General features: G+C 46.8%; 1 protein-coding gene across 3 annotated transcripts in view; it reads right to left on the bottom strand.

Annotated features, from left to right (window-relative positions):
* pik3c2a (phosphatidylinositol-4-phosphate 3-kinase, catalytic subunit type 2 alpha) overlaps positions 1-27,784 on the bottom strand; it is a 141,429-nt gene that overhangs the window by 83,029 nt on the left and 30,616 nt on the right. For all 3 annotated transcript variants that reach the window (XM_078414953.1, XM_078414954.1, XM_078414955.1), the window contains exons 3-5: positions 25,853-27,066; positions 17,385-17,485; positions 15,166-15,323 (exon numbers count right to left, since the gene is read on the bottom strand). In XM_078414953.1, the coding sequence (XP_078271079.1) occupies positions 15,166-15,323; positions 17,385-17,485; positions 25,853-26,995 (1,402 nt within the window). In that variant the 5' untranslated portion in view covers positions 26,996-27,066. The remainder of the gene's footprint in view (positions 1-15,165; positions 15,324-17,384; positions 17,486-25,852; positions 27,067-27,784) is intronic.

Here is a 27,784-nt window from a genome sequence, read left to right as displayed (position 1 = left end):
TGGGAACAGCTACTCCCCCTCTGTTATCAGGCATCTGAACGGCCCTTCCATAAGCTGGGGTACTGTCCGATTCACCTCTACCCCATTGTGGACATTGGACTTTGTCTGTGGAACTGATGCGCTACAATGCTGAGAAGTATATTCTGCACTCTGTATCTTCCCCTTTGCTCTACCTATTGTACTTGAGTTTCACTTGATTGTGTTTTTGTGTATTGTTATCTGATCCGCTTGGATAGCATCCAGAACAAAGCTTTTCACTGTATCTTGTTACACAATAAACCCAAGAGATATAGCAGCATTCTGGTAAGAGTGACTGAAATCTGATTGAGGATTGAAGTTAGATGAATTTTAAAAAGATATCTATTAGTACCACAACTTGAGTGAGTAAAGTCTTTAATTCTTGGTTGGCAAATCAAACAAAAATAATAAATACAGCTGCCTGCTGGAGACACAGGAACTGCAGACGCCGGAAACATGAGCAAAACAAAGTGCTGGAAGAACTCAGCTTCTGAGGGGGGGAAATAGAAAGATGGTGTTTCGGGTTGGGACATTTTCATCCGAATGGCACCATTTCAAAATCAGGCCACTTCTTCAGAAGAAGGGTCTCAACCCGTGACGTCATCAGTCCTTTCCCTCCAGATACTTGCGGTGGGTATATGTAATGAGCTGCCGGAGAACGGAGACGTAGGTACTACAACAGCATTTGGAAACCACTTGGACTGGTACATGGATAGGAAAAGTTTAGAGGGATATGGGCCAAATGCAGGCAAATGAGACGAGCTTGGAAGGAGCTTTTTGGTCGGCGTGGGCGAGTTGGGTCAAAGGACCCGTTTCCATGCTCTATGAATGTGACATACTGCCTGACCCACTGAGTTCCTCCAGAGCTCTCCAACCGTGGGGCCTGTGGACATTAACATCGGTTAGAAGAGGCCGACTCGGGAGCTCCATGCCGCAGAGTGTGTTTCAACTGTCCCGACACAAGAGCCTCGGACAGTCGGCAGCGGTGACTGTGGATGGTTCAACAGCCCCGACCGCAGGTGAACAAAGAGGAAGATGATTGAACCATCACAGCAAGGGATGTGGAATCCGCTGTGGTGGATGTTTATGTTAAATTTTACTATATGTGGCTGTGTGTCTTATTGCTTTTCACTTAGTATGGCTGTATGGTAACTCAAATTTCACTGTACCTTAATTGGTACATGGGACAATAAATTGAATCTTGAACTATCCATTAATTAGGTTTAAAAAGTCAAGTGTTTCAGTGGATTTGAAGGCTGATACAGACTCAGTGATTTGTGTAGATAAAGTAGCTCAAGGGAGAATTAGTGAATTGAGATTAAAGGAGGATTTGAATGGGCATAAGGGTGCAAGACTGAATATTAAATGACCAGTAACATGGCCACGCCACTGCAGGTCGAGGAGACAGACAGAAACCTCACTCTCTGCACAAGAACAGAAACTCATGCTGTGAGTGACTAAAGATCACAGAACGCATCATCTGCAGAACAATCCAGAATCAACAGTTTTGAGTAGAAGTGTTGCAGGAGGTAATCCAATACCATACAATATATCTTTATTGTCATTGTACAGGGGGACAATGAGATTGGGAATGCGCCTCCCATACGATGCAATAAATTAATTAGCTAGTCAGTATTAATTTAAACAACCCAATGAAACAAATTAGAACTGTTTTACAACAGAATAAAGTGCAAGTAGATCTGTGCCGGTTCACTGCGAGTCCAAATCCCTTCTCTGTAGAAACAAGGAACTGCAGATACTGGTTTACATAAAAGGACACAAAGTGCTGGAGTAACTCAGCTGGTCAGCCAGCATCTTTGGAGAATATGGATAGGTGATGTTTCAGGTCTGAAGAAGGGTGCCAACCTGAAATGTCACCTATCCATTTTCTCCAAAGATATTGCCTGTCTCCAGCATTTTGTGTCCTTCCAATTCCTATCACTACAGGCCTGGGTATGAGGCGTGAGTTGTGTTCACATCATCAGAATGCATGTCCGTATTCATCGTATCCATGACATGCTGTACTGCTTCTGGTTGTTTTACATAAAGGCCCTGACATTCATCAGCAAACAATCTTCATCATTCATCGATCTGCTTGCACTTTTATCCCTTCAGGCAGTCTGCGCACCTCATATTACGGCAGTATGAGATTGGTGTTAACATTTATTGTTGTGAATCCGTCTGACCACGACTCCAAAAAGTGCATCATCCGGCCAAAGGTTGCAAACGTCAGAACAGAAACGCGACTCATTGTGAAACTCAATGTGATTGAATGAAATTAAAGTAGCAGTTGAGATGTTGGCATTGCCCACTAGCCTGGCTTCTTGCTGCCGACTGCATGTTCCTACAACACAGATTCTACACATGGCACAGCAGCGCAGCAGGTAGAGCTGCTGCATCACTGAGCCAGAGAGCCAGGTTCCATCCTGACCTCGGGCCCTGTCTGTGTGGTGTTTGCACGTTCTCCCTGTGACCACGTGGGTTTTCTCCGGGTGCTCCGGTTTCTTCCCACATCCCAAAGATGTGCAGGTTTGTAGGTCAATTGGCCGTCTGTAAATTGCTCCGAGTGTGTTGGGTGTGGGTGAGAAAGTGGGATAACATGGAGCTCGTGTGAACGGGTGAGTGTGGATTCGGTGGGCAAGTCCTCCACAGATGAGGACCCAGAGTTACTCCAGCACTTTGTGTTCTACCCAAGACTCCAGCATCTGCAGTTCCTTGTCTCTGTTATTCAACTGTTTCTTATGACATAAAAATCATGAGAAACATCTCAAAGGCAGTTCGTATGCTCCTCATTGTATTAATCCTAAAGCATTATTCATCACACATTCCTGGGATGCATCTACAATGAATAACAAGTAATATTATGTTCAAATATGTTCAAAGCTGTTGCAACAACCCAGGCAGAGAACTAACATTCTTAATCAAAGTCATTGCTCTTCCATTAAAAAATGCTTTGGCCTAGTCACATCCTTAAGTCTGAAAGCGGACATCTTAACGGCAAGTTCTCATTTGTTTGCTGGAGATGAGGTCCGGGTCTATTACAGCTAAAATCTTTCGGCAACTCATGAAAACCTCAAAAGTCTGGCCAGCGTTCGGTACTGTATTAAATCACCATCACATTCCTGCCTTGCTATTATTGGCCAGTGACATAATGTGTGAAACCTGACATTATCCAAATTGACAGACAGCATTTCCTTAACTCCATACTTGCAGACGAACGACATACTATTATCCGAATCCACACAAATAAATTGCATGCCATATTTTTGTTTAATTATAAATTGAGCTTAGATGTACAAAAGGTTTAAAATTAAAGATTGAACTGAACAGCACAGGGAAAGGCCCTTCAGCCCACCATGTCTGTGCAAAGCCTGATGCCAAAACCAACTTTTACCTGCCTGCACGTGATCCATTCCCTGCACATCCATCTGCCTATCTAACCATCTCTGAAATACCACTATCGTATCTGCCTCCACCACCACTTCTGGCAGTGCGTTCCAGGCACCCATCACCCGCTAAGTTAAAAAACAACTTGCCCTTCACATCTCCTTTAAACTTTCAGTACATAAAGGTCGACGAGTATTTGATTGTTTCCATCCTGGGAGAGAGGTTTTGTCACCGACCCTACCCACGTTCCTCATCATTGTTATACACTTCTATCAGGTCTCCCTGCAGCCTCTAACGTTCTGTTCAAAATGCTCCCGGTCCACACCGACCATCGATCACCCGTTAACACGAGTTCCACGTTATCCACTTTCTCACCCATTCCTACAAACTGGAGGCAATTTACACAAGGCCAATTAACCTACAAACCCACGTGGTCACAGGGAGAACATGCAAACTCCACACAGACAGCACCCGAGGTCAGGATCAAACCCGGGCCTGTGGAGCTGTGAGGCAGCAGCTCTACCTGCTGTGCCTGTAAAGGTAGCAAAGTCTGATGAGCATCAAATATGAAGCTGTTTGCAAAAGCAAGATCTTCAAGTTCAGCCATGCAAGATGAAAGATAAAAATGTGCATTGCTGCAGATGTCAAGATAAAGTTGTAGGTTATCAAAATTACAAATACTTTTAGAAGCACATTTCCTGAATATTTTTAGCACATCTGATTTGAGGGATGCATTTGCAATCAAAAATAGATCTGTCCTAACTCAGCTGTGTTATGCATTCAGTTTTATTGAATTATTCTAAGGTGCGTGTGGGGAATAGTTGTGGCAACCCTGACGAGGGATGTCGAAGGCAAGAGAAAGTGTCTCTCAACAAGGGTAGATTTGGTGGTGCCCAGCCTCTAAGTAGAATGGAAGAAAGGTTGATTTGTAAGCTTCTTTGTGGAACTATTTCTCAAAATATTATGAAAGACTTGAGCACGAAAAATACATTTGGCTAGGCGCATGGATAGGGAGGGATAAGGGGCAAGTGCAGGAGGTGGGACTAGTGTAGATGGGGCACCTTGGTCGGCATTGGCAATTTGGGCTGACGAGCCTGTCTTTTTGCGTTATGACTCAATGGCTAGAGTTCCCAGTAAGTGAAATTCAAAGCAATGGAGTTCAGAACACAGAACAGTACAGTACAGGAATAGGTCCTGCAGCCAACAATATCTGTGCCAAACATGATGCCGAGTTAAACTAATCTCCTGTGCCTGCACGTGATCCATGTCCCTCCATTCCCTGCATACCCATGTGCCTATCTAAAAGCCTTAAACACCACTATCATATCTGCCGCCAACAACACAGGCAGGGCGGGCCAGGCAGCCACTGCCATCTTTCAAACCACCAACGTTGAAGGAGACCTGCACAGCAAGACAAAAAGCCTCACAGTGCACATCTCCTGTAAACTTTGCCCACCTCTCCTGAAAGCCATGTCCGCTGGTCTTTGACATTTGTGCACTGGGGGAAAAGGGTCTGACTGTCTACCCCATCCCTGCCCCTCAACAGTTCACACTGTTCATCCCTGCCCCTCAACAGTTCACACTGTTCATCCCTGCCCCTCAACAGTTCACACTGTTCATCCCTGCCCCTCAACAGTTCACACTGTTCATCCCTGCCCCTCAACAGTTCACACTGTTCATCCCTGCCCCTCAACAGTTCACACTGTTCATCCCTGCCCCTCAACAGTTCACACTGTTCATCCCTGCCCCTCAACAGTTCACACTGTTCATCCCTGCCCCTCAACAGTTCACACTGTTCATCCCTGCCCCTCAACAGTTCACACTGTTCATCCCTGCCCCTCAACAGTTCACACTGTTCATCCCTGCCCCTCAACAGTTCACACTGAGCCGCAAGAGGGGATTCTCTCTCTTTTGGAAGTACACAATGGAAAAGAAAATTTACATAGCTGACTCAACCAAAGGCAATGGTTAATCTGCGTCTCCCCAAGTGAAGCCAAGACATGCACATTTCTTGTCCGTATATAGACCCGAGTTGATACAATGCCAATGTTCACATTAAACGACTTCTATACTTGAACCCTTGAGATTTGCATCAACCGCCACAAAGCAAACATTGCAAGTGAACCCGTTTTTTAAAAAAAACAAATTTCGAGGAGCTGTTTGTGTGGTTTGCATGTTCTCCCAGAGATTGCACGAGTTTCGTCCCACATCCTAAAGACGTGCAGTTTTGTAAGTCAATTGGCCCTCTTTAAATTGCCTCTAGTGTGAATAGGTGATCAATGGTCTGTTTAGACTCGGTGGACCGAAGGGCCTGTTTCCACATTATATCTCTAGTCTAAACAAACATGAAAACAGCCCAGTAAACGAGATCTGGGTGTCCTAGTGCATCAGTCACTGAAAGGAAGCATGCAGGTACAGCAGGCAGTGAAGAAAGCCAATGGAATGTTGGCCTTCATAACAAGAGTTGAGTATAGGAACAAAGTGGTCCTTCTGCAGTTGTACAGGGCCCTAGTGAGACCGCACCTGGAGTACTGTGTGCAGTTTTGGTCTCCAAATTTGAAGAAGGATATTCTTGCTATCGAGGGCGTACAGGGTAGGTTTACTAGGTTAATTCCTGGAATGGCGGGACTATCATATGTTGAAAGACTGGAGCGACTAGGCTTGTATACATTGGAATTTAAAAGGATGAGAGTAGATCTTATCGAAACGTATAAGGTTATTAAGGGGCTGGACACGTTAGAGGCAGGAAACATGTTGGGGGAGTCCAGAACAAGGGGCCACAGTTTAAAAATAAGGGGTAGGCCATTTAGAACGGAGATGAGGAAAAACTTTTTCAGTCAGAGAGTTGTGAATCTGTGGAATTCTCTGCCTCAGAAGGCAGTGGAGGCCAATTCTCTAAATGCATTCCCCCTCTACCCTCAAGCACGGTGCCAAACAACTGGCACCGGTCTACACAGACATTTTCAACCAGTCTTCAAACTTGCATTGTCCCTGCCTGCTTCAAGATCTCCACTATTGTCCCTGTACCCAAAAAGACAAGGATCACTGGTCTTAATGACCTCAGGCCTGTCGCACTGACCTCTGTAGTCATGAAGACCTTTGAAAGACTTGTGCTGGCCCAGCTGAAAAACATCACAAACCCTCTGCTGGACCCCCTGCAGTTTGCATATAGGGCCAATAGATCAGTGGACGACACAGTCAATCTAGGCCTGCACTTTATCCTCCAGCACCTAGACCACAAGGGGACCTATGCCAGGATTCTGTTTGTGGACTTTAGCTCTGCATTTAACACCATTGTGCCAGAGCTACTACACTACAAACTCTCCCAGCTGACTGTGCCTGAACCCCTCTGTCAGTGGATCATCAACTTCCTGACAGACAGGAAGCAGCATGTGAGGCTGGGAAAGCACATCTCGGACCCGCAGACCCTCAGCATAGGAGCACCGCAAGGCTGCGTACTCTCCCCTCTCCTTTACTCTCTCTACACCAACGACTGCACCTCCACAGACTATTCTGTCAAGCTCCTCAAGTTTGCGGATGACATTACCCTGATTGGACTGATCCAGGATGGGGAGGAATCTGCCTACAGATGGGAAGTGACACAGCTGGCGTCCTGGTGCCATCGCAACAACCTGGAGCTCAATGCTCTTAAGACAGTGGAACTAATTGTAGACTTTTGAAGAGATCCCCCTCCCATCCCCCCACTCACCATCAATAACACCACAGTCACATCTGTGGAGTCATTTAAGTTCCTTGGAACCATCATCTCTAGGGACCTTAAATGGGGGGCCACCATCGACTCCAGTCAAAAAGGCCCAACAGAGGATGTACTTCCTGCGGCAACTGAAGAAACACAATCTGCCACAGGCAATGATGGTCCAATTCTATACTGCTATCATTGAGTCCGTCCTCACCTTCTCCATCATGGTCTGGTTTGGCTCAGCCACCAAGCACGACATCCGGAGGCTGCAACGGATCGTTCGCGCAGCTGAGAAGGTTGTTGGCTGCAACCTTCCCCCCATTGACGAACTGTACACTGCAAGGGTCAGGAAGCGAGCGGGCAAGATCATCTCTGACCCCTCTCACCCTGGCCACAAACTCTTCAAAGCACTTCCCTCTGGAAGGCGACTCCGGACTGTCAAAGCAGCCACAGCCAGACATAAAAACAGCTTTTTTCCACGAGTGATAGTTCTACTCAATAACCAAAGTCTGTAGTCTCTTTTTTGCTCTGGTTTATTTTCACCCACATGTTTAGACCGTAATGTTGTATCCTTATTGTTTTGATGTGTTTATGCTTAATTATTAATTATTAACTGTATGTTTGTGTTGTCATTTGTGAGCGGAGCACCAAGGCACATTCCTTGTATCTGCATACTTGGCCAATAAACCTATTCATTCATTCATTCATTCATTCATTCATTCATTCATTCATTCACACAGCCTGTCCAAGTCACCCTGCAACCTCATAGCATCTTCCTCACAGTTCACACTGCCACCCAGCTTTGTGTCATCTAGGAGAGAGGGAATGGGTGACATTTTGGGTCGAGACCCTTCTTCAGACTGATGTCAGCGGGTCGGGACAAAGAACAGTTATAGGCGGAGACAGGAAGCTAGAGGGAGAACAGTTCTCCCACTGTCTTCCTGTCTCCACCTATATCCTTTCTTTGTCCCGTCCCCCTGACATCAGTCTGAAGAAGGGTCTCGACCCAAAACATCACCCATTCCCTCTCTCCTAGATGCTGCCTGACCTGCAGAGTTACTGCAGCATTTTGTGATACCCACTCTTTGCTTTCTGTCTGCTAACCAATTTTCTAACCATGTTAGTACCCTACCCCCAATACCATGTGCTCTAATTTTGCCCATTAATCTCCAATGTGGGACGTCAAAGGCTTTCTGAAAGTCAAGGTACACCACATCCACCCACTCTCCCCAGTCCATTTTCCCAGTTACATCCTCAACAAAATCCAGAAGATTAGTCAAGCATGATTTCCCCTTCGTAAATCCATGCTGACTAGGAACGATCCTGTTACTGCTATCCAAATGCTTCGCAATTTCGTCTTTTATAATTGACTCCAGCATCTTCCCCACTACTGATGTCAGACTAACTGGTCTATAATTTCCTGTTTTCTCTCTCCCTCCTTTCTTAAAAAGTGGGATAACATTAGCTACCCTCCAATCCACAGGAACTGATCCTGAATCTATAGAACATTGGAAAATGATCACCAATGCGTCCATGATTTCTAGCGTCACCTCCTTAAGTACTCTGGGATGCAGACCATCAGACCCTGGGGATTTATCAGCCTTCAGTTCCTCCGTCACCCTAGGATCTCTGGCCACTAGAACATCTAGGAGATTGTTTGTACCATCCTTAGTGAAGACAGATCCAAATAGATGAAGTTTCGGGTCGAAACCCTTCTTCAGACTGAGTCAGGGGAAAAGGAAAAGAGAGAAAATATAGGACCAATGAATGAAAGATATGAAAAACAGCAACAATGATCAAGGAAAGGTGAAGCCCACAATGGTCCATTGTTGGCTGTGTGGTAGTGATAACATGTTACACAGACAGAAACTCAACAGGACGACAGTGAAACTAGTGCAATGACTAGGGTGGGAGAGGGATGTAGAGCAAGGGTTACTTGAAGGTACAGAAATCAATAGTCATCCCACTGGGTTGTACACATAGTGCTGTTATTCCAATTTGCGTTTGGCCTCACTCTGACAATGGGGGAGGGTCAGGACAGAAAGGTCTAACTTCAAGTCACCCTTGCATCCCCTCTCTCTCCGTCCCTCCCCCCCCTCCCCAGCAGTCGTACAGGTTTCACTGTCGTCCTGTTGAGTTTCACTGTCTGTTTAGCTCGTTACCACCTACCCCACAGCCAACAATAGACCATTGTGGGCTCCACCTTTCCTTGATCATTGTTGCTATTTGCACATTTTTCATTTATTTGTCCCATGTACCTTCTATATCTCTCATTTCCCTTTCCCCCGACTCTCGGTCTGAAGGGTCTCAACCCGGAACATCACCCATTCCTTCTCTCCAGAGATGGTGCCTGACCCGCTGAGTTACTCCAGCATTATCTTTGGTTTCCACCAGTATTTGCAGTTCTTTCCTACACACTGGCTCAGCGGGATTGTTTGGATATGTAAACATGTTTAAAACATGAAAAAAACAAGACTCTTGGATATTTAGAATGACACTCCAGTGCTGTGACATTAATGTCAGCTTCATGCTGATCAGAGGGAGGCTGGGGCTTGCTAAAGCAGACAGAGAGTACTTCAGCACTCAGACGTAAATCTGATGGCCTGTTTAAAAATAAAGATAATTTTGCCGGTGACACCGGGCATTTTTTTTAAAAAAGGGAGTTATATCATCACCGTTCTTGCCATTTCACATTTACAAAGTTTGAAAACAATTCATGGAATAGTGGACATGGAATTGCAAATGTTGGTTTACCAAAAAAAGTGCTGGAGTAACTCAGCGGGTCAAGCAGCATCTCTGGAGAACATGGATAGGTGACGTTTCAGAGTGCTTGAGTAACTCAGCGGGCCAGGCAACATCTCTGGAGAACATTGACAGGTGACATTTCGGGTTAAGACCCTTCTTTGAAGAAATGTCACCTATCCCTATTCTCCAGAGATGCTGCCTGACCCGCTGAGTTACTCCAGCACGTTGTGACTTTTTTTGTAAACCAGCATCTGCAGTTCCTGGTTTCTCTGTTTTGCAACACCTCTGGATGTTTCAGATCCAAGTCTGCAGACTCACCCCAAAACGTCACCTATCCATGTTCTCCAGAGATGCTGCCTGACCCGCTGAGTTACACCAGCACTCTGTCTTTTAAAGGAATCATTTTGTTGGACATGAAACTTGGTCATAACAACGTGTAATTAAAGTACAGGTACATATGACTCAGTCATTTTTCAAGAGTCACGAGTGTTTAATAGTCAGAAGTACTGACGATGGAACAATGAAATTCTTACTTGCAGCAGCAAAAGAGACCTGTATACACACTACACATAGACAATATCTAGCAATCAAAAATGCAATAAATAAATAACCACAACAGTGTTGCAGCACAAAAAACCCAGAGTGCCACCAAAGACTGCCCGTAGCAGTTCACAGTTAAGGTTAGTGTTTAGTGGTGAAAAGCATGAACACTGAAAACCTTTCTATTAAACGGCAAGCTTGTATTTATCAAAACGAGTCAACCTGTACATTCAGGTGTCAAAACTGAAGTTAATTCTGGCCCAGTCTGCATGCACCCTGAAATATCCAGTCTGGCTGATTCTGAATAAGCTCAGATCAAACAGAGGACAAGACTCGATAGACTCGTTTGCGAATCAGAACAAGCGGCTTTCTTTTCTTTGAGTCAGAGGGATTATTTTATTGAGGGGGTGGTGAATCTGTGGGATTCTTTGCCACACAAGGCTGTGGAGGCCACAAGTCAGTGGATATATTTAAGGCAGAGATAGATAGATTCTTGATTAGTACGGGTGTCAGAGTTTATGGGGAAAAGGCAGGAGAATGGGGTTAGGAGGAAGAGATAGATCAGCGATGATTGAATGGCGGAGTAGACTTAATGGGCCGAATGGCCTAATTCTGCTTCTATCACTTGTGATCTTATGAATAAGCATACAGCATGGAAACAGGCCCAATTTGCCAATACCGACCAACATGCTCCATCAATGCCAGTCCCACCTGCCCACGTTTGGTCCACATCCCATTAAATCTTTCCTATCCGTTTACCTGTCCAAGTGTCTTTAAATGTTGTGATAGTACCTGCCTCAACTACCTCCTCTGGCAGCTCGTCCCATACACCCACCACCCTGTGTGTGGAAAATATGGCCCTCAGGTCCCTCCCATTGACTCCATCTACACCATGATGCCTCAAACAAGCAGCCAATCTAATCAAACATGTCCCGCTCCTGACATTTTACCCTTTTCCTGCTCCCATAATGCAGAAGGTACAGAAGCTAGAAAGTGCACACCACCAGACTGAGGAACAGCTTCATCCCCTCGGTAATCAGGCTTCTGAACGGTCCTTCCATAAGCTAGGGTACTGTCCGATTCACCTCTACCCCATTGCGGACTCTACCCCATTGGACTTTGTCTCTGGAACTGGGGCACTAAATGCTGAGAACTATATTCTGCACTCTATCTTCCCCTTTGCTCTACCTATTGTATTTGAGTTTGACGACTGTGTTCATGCATAGTATTATCTGATCCGTTTGGATAGAATGCGGAAAAAAGCTTGCTACACGGGACAATAAAGAACCTAAACCTAAAGGGCCTGTTTGAGCACAAAATTAAAAAGTATATCTAGTCGAATTATTGGCTACATTAATTAGCCGAGTCAATGGACAACCAATGTAGAGGCAAATTCACTTCTTATCCCAGTCTGAAAATATTTAGCTTTAAAAAAAATTTGGATCACATCCATACGGTAAAGACAATAAGCTGCTAAAAATAATTGCCTTACAATTCTTTAGACGATTCTGTAACTCAGATTCCTTCTGAATGATCCTATTGCCAAGAGGAGCTTGTCATTTCTGCTTTATTCAAAGATCAAGATAAACAAACATTTTCATTCCAGCCATTCCATTAAATATTCAGATCCTTCCCTCAGCAGACATCCTGTTGTTGAACCCTGTGTGCTTGGGAACATGCCTGCACATTATAAAACCTCAAAATAGGTATTGCACATGAAAAAAGAATCCCACAGAACCTGAAGCTCCATAAATGGTGGCAAAGCAGCCGAGAGATGTGGAATTAAATTGAAAAATACGGCATGGTAACAGGCCCTTCGGCCCACCAAGTTCACACGACCATCGATCGCTAGTTCGATGTTATCCCACTTTCTCATCCACTCCCTACACACTAGGGCCAGTTAACCTACAATCCTGCACGTCTGTCTGGCGCTGTGAAGCAGCGGCTCGACTAGCTGCACAACTGTGCCACCCTCAACAAAAGGATAGTCCCCCACTGGAATCTTCCTGCTTATGTTTTTGAGGGGTTAGTGAGGGTGAAGAGGCCGCAGGGATAAACCACCTCCTTGTGAATGTAAAATCCATAATTCATGTTCATTATCAGAGCATCGAGCCATGCCATTTGCACAAGTAATTGCTCAAAATGTATTTGACTGCATCCAGCTGCTAAGTCTGGATATTTGAGGCCACTTCTACACATCTGTAAAAAAGTTCAGAGATTTGCAGTTTTCAACTTCAGAAATACAGTCTCCAAGTTTTATTTTGGATAATGCAGACAGACCACTGTAATTTACCAGCATCTCTCATTTAGGGCAACAGAGACAAAAGCTAACTCAACCACTGCCTCACAGCACCAGAGACCCGTCTTCAATCCTGACCAGGGGTGTTATCACAACATGTGTGAAGTTAGCCCTTCTCCCTGTGACCCCGTGGGTTTACTCCGAATGCTCTGGTTACTACCCACATATTAAAGATGTGCGGGTTTGTAGATTAATCGGCTCTCTGTAAATTGTCCCCGAGGGTGTAGAAAGTGGATGCAGACGTGGGATAAAACTAGTGTGGACGTGTGATCGATGGTCGGCGTGGACTCGGTCAGCCAAAGTTCCTGTTTCCATGCTGTATCTTACAACCATTTAAAAATGTGGCATTGATTACGTCGTTGCCAATTAATGCATTGTATTTGGCAATCTTTAATTTCCAACAAATACTATCGCAACATTTTAGAAAGATTTAGACAGGTACATGGATAGAACAGGTTTAGAGGGATATAGGCCAAACGCAAGTAGGTAGGACTAGTGTAGATGGGACATGAAGATCGGTATGGACAAATTGGGCCGAAGGACCGTTTCCATTCTGTATGACTAGGAGCACAAAGAGGGACCCAGTGTGGGGGGGGGCAGGGAGAACAGAGGGACCCAGCGTGGGGGGGGGGTGGCATGGAGAACAAAGAGGGACCCATCATGGGGGGGGCATGGAGAACAGTGGGACCCAGCGTGGGGGGGTGGGGGGCACGGAGAACAGAGGGACCCAGCGTGGGGGGAGGGGCAGGGAGAACAGAGGGACCCAGCATGGGGGGTAGGGGGAGGGGGGAGAACAAAGAGGGACCCAGCGTGGGGGGGGGGGGGAGGGGCAGGGAGAACAGAGGGACCCAGTGTGGGGGGGGGAGGGGGGAGAACAAAGAGGGACCCAGTGTGGGGGGGGGGGGAGGGGCAGGGAGAACAGAGGGACCCAGCATGGGGGGGGGGAGGGGGGAGAACAAAGAGGGACCCAGCGTGGGGGGGGGGGGGGGGGAGAGGAGGGGCAGGGAGAACAGAGGGACCCAGTGTGGGGGGGGGAGAACAAAGAGGGACCCAGTGTGGGGGGGGGGGGGGGGGCACGGAGAACAGAGGGACCCAGCATGGGGGGGGGGGCACGGAGAACAGAGGGACCCAGCGTGGGGGGGGGGGGGGGCACGGAGAACAAAGAGGGACCCAACGTGGGGGGGGGGGGGGGGCATGGAGAACAGAGGGATCCAGCGTGGGGGGGGGCACGGAGAACAAAGAGGGACCCAGCATGGGGGGGGGGGGGGGGGCATGGAGAACAAAGAGGGACCCAGCGTGGGGGGGGGCATGGAGAACAGTGGGACCCAGCGTGGGGGGGGCACGGAGAACAAAGAGGGACCCAGCGTGGGGGGGGCACGGAGAACAAAGAGGGACCCATCATGGGGGGGGGTCATGGAGAACAAAGAGGGATCCATCATGGGGGGGGCATGGAGAACAGTGGGACCCAGCGTGTGGGGGGGGGGGGGGCACGGAGAACAAAGAGGGACCCAGCATGGGGGGGGGGGGGCACGGAGAACAGAGGGACCCAGTGTGGGGGGGGGAGGGGCATGGAGAACAAAGAGGGACCCAGCGTGGGGGGGGGGGCATGGAGAACAAAGAGGGACCCAGCGTGGGGGGGGGGGCACGGAGAACAGAGTGACCCAGCATGGGGGGGGGGGGGCCCGGAGAACAAAGAGGGACCCAGCGTGGGGGGGGGGGGGGGGGGCGGTGGGGGCAGGGAGAACAAAGAGGGAAACTTTTTTAAATCTCATACCTCGATAGAGATGTGATTTTTTTTTCTGTATTGTATCTCCGTCCCTACTGCGGCCTAACATTGTGGAGTTAGCGGCCTTTCCTGGAGACCAACGGGCGCTCCAAGCCGCTGGAGTCTGCCGGACTTTGCGGGGGATCGAAGCTCCAACCGCCGGGCCTGCGGACTTTAACAATGTGAAGCCCATGGTCTCTGGTAAGAAGAGGCCGACTCGGGAGCTCCATGCCGCGGAGAGTTTCAACCGCCCCGACGTGGGAGTTTCGATCACCCTGACGGGGGCAAAGATCATCAGCTGCAGGGGCTTTGATCGCCCCGACTGTGGATGGTTGGACTGCCCCGACAGCGTGGGGGGAGGGGGGGGGGGCACGGAGAACAAAGAGGAAGAGGTTTGAATTTTATTGCCTTCCATCACAGTGAGGAATGTGGAATCCACTGTGGTGGATGTTTACGTTGACGTTTATGCGGTTGTGTGTCTTGTTGCTTTTCACTTGGTATGACTGTACGGTAACTCAAATTTCATTGTATCTTAACTGGTACATGTGACAATAAACTGACCTTGAAACCTTGAAAACAAGGAATTTCACTGTGTGGTATGTCACGTGTGATAGGAAAGTACCATCCATGCATGATTCTATAAAATCAATACACATATTGTCCCGAAACACTTTTGACAATCTATGTTTCGGTGTAAATAATATTGCTTACCATCACAGGTGAATGTGACTGGCTGCTGAAACTCTTCGATTTCGATGGAGACCTTCACACTTGCATTTTCTCCACTCATGTCTCGATGAAGCATCACTGGGCTCAGGACATACCCTGGATTGGTGGAGTGGTCGGTGAATGGAAACGTGGACCGTAGTCTAAAAATGCAAAAGGTTCATTTGAACTTCAGTCAAGTATTCAGATTCCAATGTGTGCAACTTCAATTTCCATTTGCCCAACTTGTCGGAGAGCAGAGGGACCACGTGGTAGAGGTACAGTCCTCCGAAAGAGCCAACATTTTGTTTGGAAATGGTGATGGATGGAAAAGTGCTGGTGTCCCTGTGGGAATCTTCATCCATTTCCTAACTGGGAAATAGGAAGGAAACAAGCTCCCAAACGTCCAGAGGCACATCTCTTTCATTCGCAAAAGTCTCTGACTCCAAGGCACCCCATTAAAACATCTTTCTCAAAGTCAGAGCACAGAAAAAGGCCCTTCAGCCCAAGTTACCCATGCTGACCCAGTAACATCCTCAGAAATCTTCTCTGCACTCTCTCCAACTCAATGGCATCTTAACGAGAGGACGTTCTCACTGAAAATTGGCATGAAAACAATTAGAGAAGCAAAAGAGTTGGGGGAGGGGACTTCATTGAAGCCGACAGAATAGTGAAAGACCTGGGAGTGGATGTTTCCATGAGTAGGAGAGTCCAGGACCAGAGGGTACAACCTCACAATAAAAGGACATACCTATAAAAAGGAGATGAGGAATTTCTTTAGTCCGAGAATATGAATCTGTGGAATTCATTGCCACAGACGACTGCAGAGGCCACGTCAATGGGTATTTTTAAAGTGGAGATTGAGAGGTTGTTGATTTGTAAGGATGTCAAAAGTCATGGGGAGAAGGCAGGAGAATGGGGTTGACAGAAAGATAGAGCCACCATGATTGAATGGTGGAGTAGCCTTGAAGGGCCAAATGGCCTAATTCTACTCTCATCACTTATGAACTGATGAGATGTTGACTTTGATTGAGGGGGGATTTAAGTCCAGGAGCAGCGACATCATGCTCCAGTGAAATGGCCGTCCAGTGGAGACTGCATTGCTGGTCCATTCTTGTCACCCAAGAAAAGCAAGAATGGGTTGTCCAAAATCAGGGACCACCATCTTAAAATAAATTATTGGACATTCAAGACAGCAATGAGACAAAATCTCTTCATCCAGAGGATTGTAAATCTTTGAAGTTGACTTCCTTTTCGAGATGTGGAGGTTTAGTTGCTGGGGATATTCAAAACAAGAGATAGATGTTTTTTTAGATATTAAGGACATGGGAAGACAAAGTGCTGGAGTGACTCAGTGGGTCAGGCAGCATCTCTGGAGATGATGTTTTGGGTCGGGACCTTTCAGACTAAGGAAACGGACCGAAAGATATGGACTTTAGTGCAGGAAGGCGATGCTGAGCTGTGGGAAATGATCAGCTGTGGCCAATTGTATGGTGGAACTGGCATGCGAGGTCACAGCCTATTCCGGTTGCTCTTTCCAATGTTATTCTCAGCATTGTATCACTGAAATAGGCCATTTTTAGATTAGTTTTGAGATTCAGCGCGGAAACAGGCCCTTCGGCCCACCAAGTCTGCACCGGCCAGCGATCCCTGCACACTGCCACTATCCTACACACTAGACTAGGGATCATTTACAATTTTTACCAAAGCCAATTAACTTATAAACTGTAAGTCTTTGGAGTGTGGGAGGAAACTGGAGCACCCGGGCTAAGACAGGGAGAACGTACAAACTCCATACAGACAACACCAGCCGTCAGGATTGAACCCGAGTTTCTGGCGCTGCAAGGCAGCAACTCTACCGCTGCACCACCATGCTGCAACTGTTTAAAACCCATATTCTGCAACCTGTGCTCAACTTCTAGAGTTTGGGACATGTGGAATCAACTGGAAATACGAAGAAAGGTACATGGATGAGAAAGGTTTAGAAGGTTGCAGGCCAAACATGGGCAAATGGGGCAAGGTTAGATGGGGCAACTTTGTCGGCATGGACGAGTTGTGCCAAAGGGCCTGTTTCTGTGCTCGATGACTCTATGGATCTATGACCCACTGATGGATCGGGACAGCACTGAAGGAACCTTCAAAATTGATAACATTTGAACACACATTCATGCAGTTCTGAATCATTTATTAAACAAGTAGCAAATAAAACATTTGGTCAAACTTACTTAATAATCTCTTGGCGAAAAGCTGCCACCTCCCCATTTTGTGATCTGATTTGTTCAAGAAATTTCTCTCTCGCAAGATCATTACTGGTCCCATTTTCACCCTGTAATAAAAGTAGAGTTTGAAACTAATGTCAACTTCCCACATGCATATTTAGAGTAGTGTGGATTGTGAAATGAGATGGACTCAGCCATGTGTAATGCAGGGACAAGAATATTAGATTGTGAAATGAGATGGACTCAGCCATGTGTAATGCAAGGACAAGAATATTACATTCACGTTAAACAATAATCACAAAAAAATGCAAAGGGCAGGATCCAAAATCAGCACTTTGGATAATGCTCAGAATTATAATTTATCTGCAATTGTTAGTTATTTTGCTTTGGTTTTGGATATGGGAAGTTGTTATTGACACGAGTTTGGAGGTTATGCAGATGCTGGTTTACAAAAAATAAGACAAAATGCTGGAGTATCTCAGCGGGCGTGGTAGCATCTCTGGAGAACATAGATAGGTGATGTTTCTTGTTAGGACCCTGATAATCAACATTAACTGTAATTAATATTGTGGAATCAAGTTTGATAAAAGCAACAAACAGCTTGTAGTTCTTAATATTGTATCTACAGCTTTTAACAAAATATTAAGAGTAGGACTTTCTACAACCATCTAATGAAAGAACCGCACTTAACCTTCTTGGTTACAATGAATGAAAAAATATCTTTAGTGCAAAATTATTTTAAAGTACACATTTATTAAAATTAGAGTGGACAGTCAGAACGTCCCCCCCCCCCCCCCAAGGGTGGAAATATCAATGACTGAAAGGGCATAATTTTAAGACGAGAGGGGCAAAATTGAAAGGAGATGTGTGCGACACTTTTTTCAAAAACACAGAGGGTGGTGGGTGCCTAGAACGTGCTGCCAAGTGGAGCAGATACAATAGTGGCGTTCAAGAGTCTTTTGGATGGGCATATGGATATGGATCACGTACAGGCAGAGGAGATAGACAATAGACAATAGGTGCAGGAGTAGGCCATTCAGCCCTTCGAGCCAGCACCGCCATTCAATGCGATCATGGCTGATCACTCTCAATCAGTACCCTGTTCCTGCCTTCTCCCCATACCCCCTCACTCCGCTATCCTTAAGAGCTCTATCCAGCTCTCTCTTGAAAGCATCCAACGAACTGGTCTACACTGCCTTCTGAGGCAGAGAATTCCACACCTTCACCACTCTCTGACTGAAAAAGTTCTTCCTCATCTCCGTTCTAAATGGCCTACCCCTTATTCTTAAACTGTGGCCCCTTGTTCTGGACTCCCCCAACATTGGGAACATGTTTCCTGCCTCTAATGTGTCCAATCCCCTAATTATCTTATATGTTTCAATAAGATCCCCCCTCATCCTTCTATATTCCAGTGTATACAAGCCTAATTGCTCCAGTCTTTCAACATACGACAGATGAGTTGGCATCATGTTCAGTGAGGACAATGTCAATCGAAGCGTCTGTCCCGTGCTGCACTGCTCTTTGTTCTAAAATTGACAAAATCATTGGCAAGAGAGGGGAAATATAATCCTGACAAAAGCATGGGCACATTAAGACCCAATGGTTTAACCCAAGCAGCAAGACAAACCTACTGTATGTACTCCATGTGATGGATACAAAGTGCTGGAGTAACTCAGCGGGACAGGCATCATCTCTGGAGAGAAGGAATGGGTGGCGTTTCGGGTCGAGACCCTACTTCAGACTGTGTCAGAGGACAGAGAGTCTAGAGATATGGAAGGGTAAGGTGTGAAAATGACAGATCAAAGGGGACGTTGATAAAGGAAATGTAGAATGGTTCATTGTTGGCTGAGGGGGAAGGTGACAACGATACTAGTCCGAGAAGTAGGGTGGGGAAGGGGTGAAAGAGGGGGAAAGCAAGCACTACTTGAAATTTGAGAAACCAATATTCATACCACTGGGTTGTAAGCTACCCAAGCAAAATACGAGGTGTTGTTCCTCCAATTCGCGTTGGGCATTTGCATTAATAAAAGTCCGCAAAATATTCTTGAGTACATGTAATTTCTAACTGTGAAAAAAACATTATCCTGAGCACAGCAAGTATTTACTACTTGCCCCTGCCCTCCCATTTAAAATTACTTCAATACCGTCGTTTTTGCAACAGCATTTCACTGAAGTGTCAGACAGAACCGAAATAGAAATCCAACTAAAGAATTTATATGTAGAACCCAAATTGCTGACTATGCACCACAGTGTTTACTATTTTGGAATGATATTTAAAGGATTTTTCTTCAGAAGGGTCATGACCCGATACATCACCCATCACTTTTCTCCAGAGATGCTGCCTGGCCTGTTTAGTTTAGTTTAGAGATACAGCGCGGAAACAGGCCCTTTGGCGCACTGCGTCCGTGCCAACCACCAATCCCCACACACTAATACTATCCTGCACAACACTGGGGACAATTTACATTTATAGAAAGCCAATTAACCTACGAACCTGAACGTCTTGGGAGTGGGGGAGGGAACTGAAGGTCTCGAGGAAAACCCACACGGTCATGGGGAGAATGTACAAACGCACTACAGACAGCGCCCATAGTCAGGATCGAACCCGGGTCTCTGGCACTACATTCGCTGTAAGGCAGCAACTCTACCGTGCCACCCGCTATGCCATCGTACTCCAGCACTTTATGTTCATTTCTGGAGAAACTCAGCGGGTTAGACAGCATCTGTGTGTGGAGGGAGGCCAGGGTCAAAATCCTGCATCAGGACCAATGATACTAGAGGAACAAGATAGACCACTCGACCCTAAAAACTGTAGTATGTCATGACGCCATTTTAGTAGGCAGACACTTGCAGAAATATTTTAAAAGAAAAATAACAAAAATCTGTGAATTGATAGATGAGATATATTCTGCATTTTAATGGTATCATCACACACACTGTTCCCCAGAAACACTGATTACACTGCGAGAGGCATAACGAATGGCGGGTTTTGCCTACTAAAACGGCTCCTTTGCATACTACACTTCAGTATAGGCGATTTCAACGGAGTGGTCCATCTTGTTCCTCTAGTATCTTTGATCAGGGCTGAGAAACGAGACTCTACAAAATAGCAAAATCTCTTCACAATTTTGCAATTGCTTCAGGGAAAGGGTCTAGTCTAGAAAAATATTCCGTCATTAAAACACCGTGCTGTATTTTAATTTTTAGCCTAAACAGTCTTCAGTAGAATAGACTGCACCACATTGATGGGGGAGTGGGCCGCTGGAGGCCCTGCAGTAGCCTGGGGCTCCATTAAACCGGGCCCTGCTGGAGACCCTGCAGCAGCATGGGGCTCCATTAGACCGGGCCCTGCTGGAGGCCCTGTAGCAGCCTGGGGCTTGGTTGGATCGGGCCCTGCTAGAGGCCCTGCAGCAGCATGGGGCTCCATTAGACCTGGCCCCACAGTAGGCCCTGCAGCAGCCAGGGGCTCCATTAGACCGGGCCCTGCTGGAGGCCCTGGAGCAGCCTGGGGCTCCATTAGACCGGGCCCTGCTGGAGGCCCTGCAGCAGCCTGGGGCTCCATTAGACCAGGCCCCACTGGAGGTCCTGCAGCAGTCTGGGGCTCGGTTAGACAGGGCGCCACTCCAAGAGGCCGAGCGCGTGGACCGGGTGCGGCCTATAGCGGTGGAACAGCGGTGGGGAACACCACAGCTACGCTTGGCCAGGCCAACCCTGCAACATCGTCAGGACAACAGACCTTCATGGTCAGGTCAGGCCAACCCTGCACTCACAACAACTGGGACTTGGAAATGGTGCCAAACTGGAGACTCAGTATAAGGCATCAGTACACTACTGCTCTACACTGGTGCTGTATCTGAAATGCTTATCTAAGGTGTATCTATGTGCTGATGTACAGTGATACTTGCACTGAACAGTGTACAACAATTAAATTTATTGTAGCTCAGTACATGTCACAAATAAAGTCCCATTGAACATTCAGACAGAGTTTAGTTTAAAGACACAGCGCGGAAACAGGTCCTTTGGCCCACCGGGTCCGCGCCGACCAGCGATCACCGCATATTAACACTATCCTACACACACTAGGGACAATTTTTACATTTTACCAGTCCAATTTGCCTACAAACCTGTACATGTTTGGTGTTTGGGAGGAAACCGAAGATCTCAGCTAAAGCCCACGCAGGTCATGGGGAGAACGAACAAACTCCGTACAGACAGCACCCGTGGTTGGGATCGAACTCGTGTCCCCGGCGCTGGAAGAGCTGTGAGGCAGTAACTCTACCGATGGCCCAGCATGCCGCCAACCACCCCTTTGAGTTGAAACGCCAACCACCCCTTTGCCTCTACAAATGGTGCTCAACTTGTAGAGCAGCTCCAGCAGTTTAAGTTCTGATCCAATCTCCAGCTGTGATTACTTGGATTACTTGGATTGCATTGTATTTTTAGAAATAGGAATGCAGGTACATACATTAACCAAAGGAAATATTTCCATTTTGCCTGTCCAACTAACCTCCAAAAATAATTACAAAATTACATGCTCACTGAAAGTATTAACAGCAAGGAATGTCGGACTGAATTTCAGCCCAATTCTACCGGGACATCAGAGGCGATGGAAAGAATTGCTGGATAATAGTCAAACAGTAAATTGTTCAGACAAGATTCAGCACGAATGTTTTATATCCAATTCAAACTGAATTGTTTGGAGAGGACATTTTTATTTACCTGACTGAAAACAAGACATGAAAAATATGCAAAATTTTAAAGAAAAAATATTGCTAACACTCAATATGGCTGAGAATATATTCTCTACGGTCTATCTTTCCCCTCACTCTACGTATTATAGGTTCGTTTAGTTTCGAGATACAGCATGGAAATAGGCCCGAGACCACAGCGATCATCCGTTCACACGAGTTTAGTTTAGATTAGTTTAGTGATATAGCACGGAAACAGGTCCTTGGGCACACCGGCCAGTGATCCCCACACATTAACACTATCCTGCACGTACTAACGACTTACACTTATACCAAGCCAATTAACCTACAAACCTGACGTCTTTGGAGCGTGAGAGAAAAGAGAAGATCTCAGAGAAAACCCACGTGGTCACGGGGTGAATGTACAAACTCCGTACGGACAGCAACCGTACACGGTATCCAACCCGGGTCCCGGCCGCTGCAAGCTCTGGAAGCAGCAACACTACCACTGCACCACCGTTCCGCTCCTAAGTTATCTCATCTGCTCCCCACACATTAGGGATCATTGTACTGAAGCCAAATGAACCCAAGCAACCAGAGCACCCAGAGGAAACCCACATGGTCACAGTGAAAACGTGCAAACTCCACACGGACGTCACCCATGATGAGGATCGAACCTGGGTCTCTGGTGCTCAGAGGCAGCAGCTCTGCCAGCTGGTGCCACTGCGCTGCCCTTGATTGTATTCATGCATATTATCTGATTTAAATACTAAATGCAAAACTAAGGTTTTCATTGTACCTCAGTACACATAACAACAATAAATCTAAACCTAACCTCTCTATCTACTTTTGTTGGGGACCACAGTTTAAGAATAAGAGGTAGGCCATTTAGAACAGAGTTGAGGAAAAACTTTTTCACTCAGAGTCGTGAATCTGTGGAATTCTCTGCCTCAGAAGGCAGTGGAGGCCAATTCTCTGGATGCTTTCAAGAGAGAGTTAGATAGAGCTCTTAAAGATAGCGGTCAGGGGATATGGGGAGAAGGCAGGAACGGGGTACTGATTGTGGATGATCAGCCATGATCAGAGGGAAATGGTGGTGCTGGCTCGAAGGGCCGAATGGCCTACTCCTATTGTCTATTGTATTCAGATGGAACAAAATTACAGCTTTCTTTGCAATGCCTACGGAATTGAATGGCTGACAAACTATCTTTTCCACTATGAACAGTTAACTAAAAAAAAGCAACAAGTTTCATAAATACGTGGATGAAAGCCATTCAGAACTGGCACCCCATCATGTGGGAATCATTGTGGGGAATTCACCATATACACCACAGTCCAAGCACCACACAACAACATCTTCATAGAACTGTGTAGTTTCCTGATGTCCACTCAAGTATCTCCAATAGAGGGAGAATAATAAACTATCTGGCAGCTGCCCTGGAATGGCAAAAATGCTCACAAGAGGAAATTCGACACTTTAAATCAACTGTACAAAAGACAAATGTAAATACAATTCGCATGACCAATACATTTTTGCTTACATTTCTCCTGAGCAATCCAACAATAACACAACGTACTGGAGTAACTTAGTGGGTCAAGCAGCATCCCTGCAGAACATGGGTAGGTGACGTTTTGGGCTGGGACCTATCTTCAGACCAAGACACAAAGCTGCTGGAGTAACTCAGTGGGTCCGGCAGCATCTCTAAAGAGCATCCATAGGTGACGTTTTGGGCTGGGACCCATCTTCAAACCTGTTTCGGGTTGGGAACCTACTTCAGATTGAAAAAGAGACTCGACCCAAAATATCACCTATCCGTGTTCTCCAGAGATGCTGCCTGATCCACTGAGTTACACCAGCAAGTTGTGTTTTTTTTTTGTAAACCAGCATCTGCAGTTTATCGAATAGGTGACATTTTGGTTTGGGACCCTGCTTCCTTCCGATTGTGGTAGGGGTGGAGCGGAGGGGGGAAGAGAGGAGGGGCAGGACAAAGCCTGATGAGTAGTGTGAATATGGGCGAGGGGGGATTAATGTTAAACGGTCACAAAGTCCTGGAGTAACTCAGCAGGTAGGCAGCATCACTGGAGAACGCGGAGAGGTGACGTTTCTGGTTGAGACTTTTATTCAGGCTGAAGGTCTGATAGCTTTATGATAGGCAGATGGTTGGACAAAGGCCAGAGATGAAAAGACAGAAGGTGTGAGAGAAAAGGATTGAAGAGTTGTGAATTGTGAAGCTGGAGAAAGGAGTGCAGGTAGGGGGATTTAACTACTCCAGGACTTACTCCGGTACTTTGTGTCTTTATAGAGTTACTCCAGCACTGTCTTTATATAGTTAGCCCAGTACTTAGTGTCTTTAGAGTCAAAGAGTCATAGAGTGATACAGTGTGGAAACAGGTCCTTTGGCCCAACTTAGCCACACCAGCCAACATGTCCCAGCTACACTAGTCCCACCTGCCTGCACTTGGTCCATATCCCCCCAAACCTGTCCTATCCATGTACCTGTCTAACTGTTTCTTTAACGTTGGGATAGTCCCTGCCTCAACTACCTCCTCTGGCAGCTTGTTCCATACACCCAACACCCTCTGTGTGAAAAAGTTACCCCTCGGATTCCTATTCAATCTTTCCCTCTTCACACTGAACCTATGTCCTCTGGTCTTCGATTCCCCTACTCTGAGCAAGAGACTCTGTGCGTCTACCCGATCTATTCCTCTCATGATTTTATACACCTCTATAAGATCTTTCCTCATCCTCCTGCATTCCAAGGAATAGAGACCCAGCCTAATCAACCGCTCCCTACAGCTCACACTCTCTAGTCCTGGCAACATCCTTGTAAATCTTCTCGGAACCCTTTCCAGCTTGACAATATCTTTCCTATAACATGGTGCCCAGAACTGAACAGAATATCTTTGTTTGTAAATCAGCAACTGCAAATCCTTATGTCAAAATACACAGGTCCGGGACTAATCCATTGTTCCTTGCACTTCACCCGAGCAATGTGAAGTTAGCCCAGGCTGTCTTACATAAACAGGAAGTGTGCTTGCTGAATAAGGCCTCTCGTTTGTTGAAAGGAATGTTTTTCAGCTGCAACCTTTGCCTGGTTAGTCAGAAAATGCTGCAAACCTTCCCCACTGTTTGGGTCACGTCAGAAGAAGCAGCCTGAGGCCAAGCTGAAGGAATGCAGCTCTCCATTCCACTCAAACCAGAGTTCGATCGTGTACTGGAAATCCCAGTTACAGTGCTCAATAGTTTCCTGGACAAATTGATCGCATGTCCACATGAAACTATTTTACAGGAAGTAAAATAAGGAAAATGAAAGGAGCTGCAGAAACCAGGAACTGTCGATGCTGGTTAATGCACAATAGGACACAAAGTGCTGGAGTAACTCAGCGGGTCAGGCAGCATCTCTGAAGAACGTGGATAGGGGACCTTTGGAGTCTGAAGAAGGGCCTTGAACCAAAGCCATTTAACCTACAAACCTGGGAGAACATACAAACTCTATACAGACAGCACCCGCAGTCAGGATTGAACCCGAGTCTCTGGCGCTGTGAGGCAGCAACTCTACTGATATGCCGCTGTGCTGCCTTTCATAATTGCTGTCAGTTTGACAGCAAATTATAGGAACCATTGTGCGTCTATCTTTGGTATAAAGCAGCATCTGCAGTTCCTTGTAATTACAGCAGGCAAGTTTGACAGTTCTCTGGATTATCAGTTAACCGATAAAAAATATTAACATAAAAAGAGCAAAATAATTTTTCTTTTAGAAACAACATGGGGAAAAGAAACGGTACCTGTAAAGTTGTGGCGTTTGATTCTTGCGCTCGATGTGAAATCTGTGAACTTGTGGAGCGTAGGTTCAGAGACAAGCTTCGTGTAACGGAAGGTCCAGGTGTGGGTTTTCCAGGCTGCTGCTTAAACGAGGTGTCCTCAGCCTTGGCATCGGGCTGGCAACTTTCTGACGGAGTCTGCTTCTGCAACACCTGTTCCCATGGGTCACCGGCCACTGCTCCCGTGTCCACCTTCTGCCCGGCCTCTGCCGCGCTCTGCACCAACTCCACGCTCTCCATCCTCACTTTGCTGAGCGGATCAAGATCCAGCCAGTCAAACTTGCTGACATCGCTGGGGCTCTTTCCACATGGCAGCTTGGGGATCATGGTGCTGGCAGACTGCAGGTCACTGTTGGACTTGCTGTTCCTCAGGTACTCCGACGTACTGGCGATTTTGTTGTACAGGTTGGCGAGCTCGGGCGTGACAGTGCCATAGACGGGCAGGATGGTGTGCGGGCAGACGGGCGTGGAAGGCTGAAGAGGGAAGGACAGGTAGGGCTTTGCGTGAAGTCCCACGTAGATGGGCTCGGAAGGACGGTACGGGGTCTGTGCAGGGCCAAAGCCGTTCTGAAACGGGTCCAGAGGTTTGGGCAAGGTGACGGACATTGACCGGTAACTAGCTGTTTGCACCACAGGCCTGTGTAACCCGCCTGTCCACTGACCCCCAGAGAAAGGTGCCCGACTGTAGAATTGGCCGGAGAAGGATGGGCTGACCAGGGGAGTATTGGGCAGCGTGTGTGGCCGTGTTATGTGCTTCAGACCAAAGCTTCGGTCCAACAGCAACTTCTCGAGTTCGGCTGCAGTGAGCTTCTCGATGTCCTGGTCGGACAGCGTATTGACGGCCTGCTTATTGGAGTTCTCTGCTTCGGGAAAGTGAATGAGATCGTGCTCCTGCTTGGCATTGGCCGACTTGGAGCAAGCACTGCCGGCAGACACCGACACCGGAACGTCCTCCTTCACACTCTGGAGCCTCTCCTTCTGCAGCTTGGCCAGGGCCTCCGCCTCCATTTGCAAAGCTTCTTCCTTGTCGACGGTTCGCATGGCCGAGGGGCCTGTTGTTGAAGAGGTAGACTGCTTGAACCCATTTCTGCTGGATATCTGGGCCATGGCATCAACTACTAGAGACTTCCATTCAAAGAAGATCCACACGTTCAGCTGGCAAGTCCACAGATGAAGTCCTAAGAAGTTTAGAGTTTAGTTTAACGTGGAAACAGGCCCTTCGGCCCACCGAGTCCGCACTGACCAGCGATCCCCATACACTAACAATATCCTACACACTAGAAACAATTTATAATCTTCACCAAAGCTAATTAACCTGAGTGTGGGAGGAAACTAGAGGTTCCGGGGAAAACCCACTTGGTCACAGGGAGAACGTACAAACTCTGTACAGACAGCACCCGTAGTCAGGAATGAACCCGGGTCTCTGGTGCTGTAAATCCGCAACTCCACCACTGCGCCATCGAGCCGACCAAGTTACAAAGCCAATAATTAGGAATATGACCCACACAAGTGGTTCCTTATCGAACCATACAACAAGATTCATCAGCTTAATAATAGCTCCCATTGCTTCATCCAGAGTAGTCTTGCAGAAGTTACAACTCCAAGCCCTGACTTACTTCAGCATTGACATGGATAAAACATAGAGACAAGTAACCATGTTATAGGAAAGACGTGGTCAAGCTGGAAAGGGCAGAGAAGATTTACGAGGATATTGGCAGAACTTGAGGGCATGAGCTACAGGGAGAGGTTGAGTAGCCTAAACATTATTCCTTGTAGTGCGGGAGGCTGTGAGGTGCATAAAATCACAAGAGGAATAGATAGGGTTAATGCGGGAATAGATAGGGTTAATGCAGGAATACATAGGGTTAATGCAGGAATACATAGGGTTAATGCAGG

The sequence above is a fragment of the Rhinoraja longicauda genome, chromosome 18 (assembly GCF_053455715.1).
Source record: "Rhinoraja longicauda isolate Sanriku21f chromosome 18, sRhiLon1.1, whole genome shotgun sequence".
NCBI classification, from domain to species: Eukaryota; Metazoa; Chordata; class Chondrichthyes; order Rajiformes; family Arhynchobatidae; genus Rhinoraja; species Rhinoraja longicauda.
Note: the sequence above shows the minus strand (reverse complement) of the source record. Positions and strands in the feature narration are given on the sequence as shown.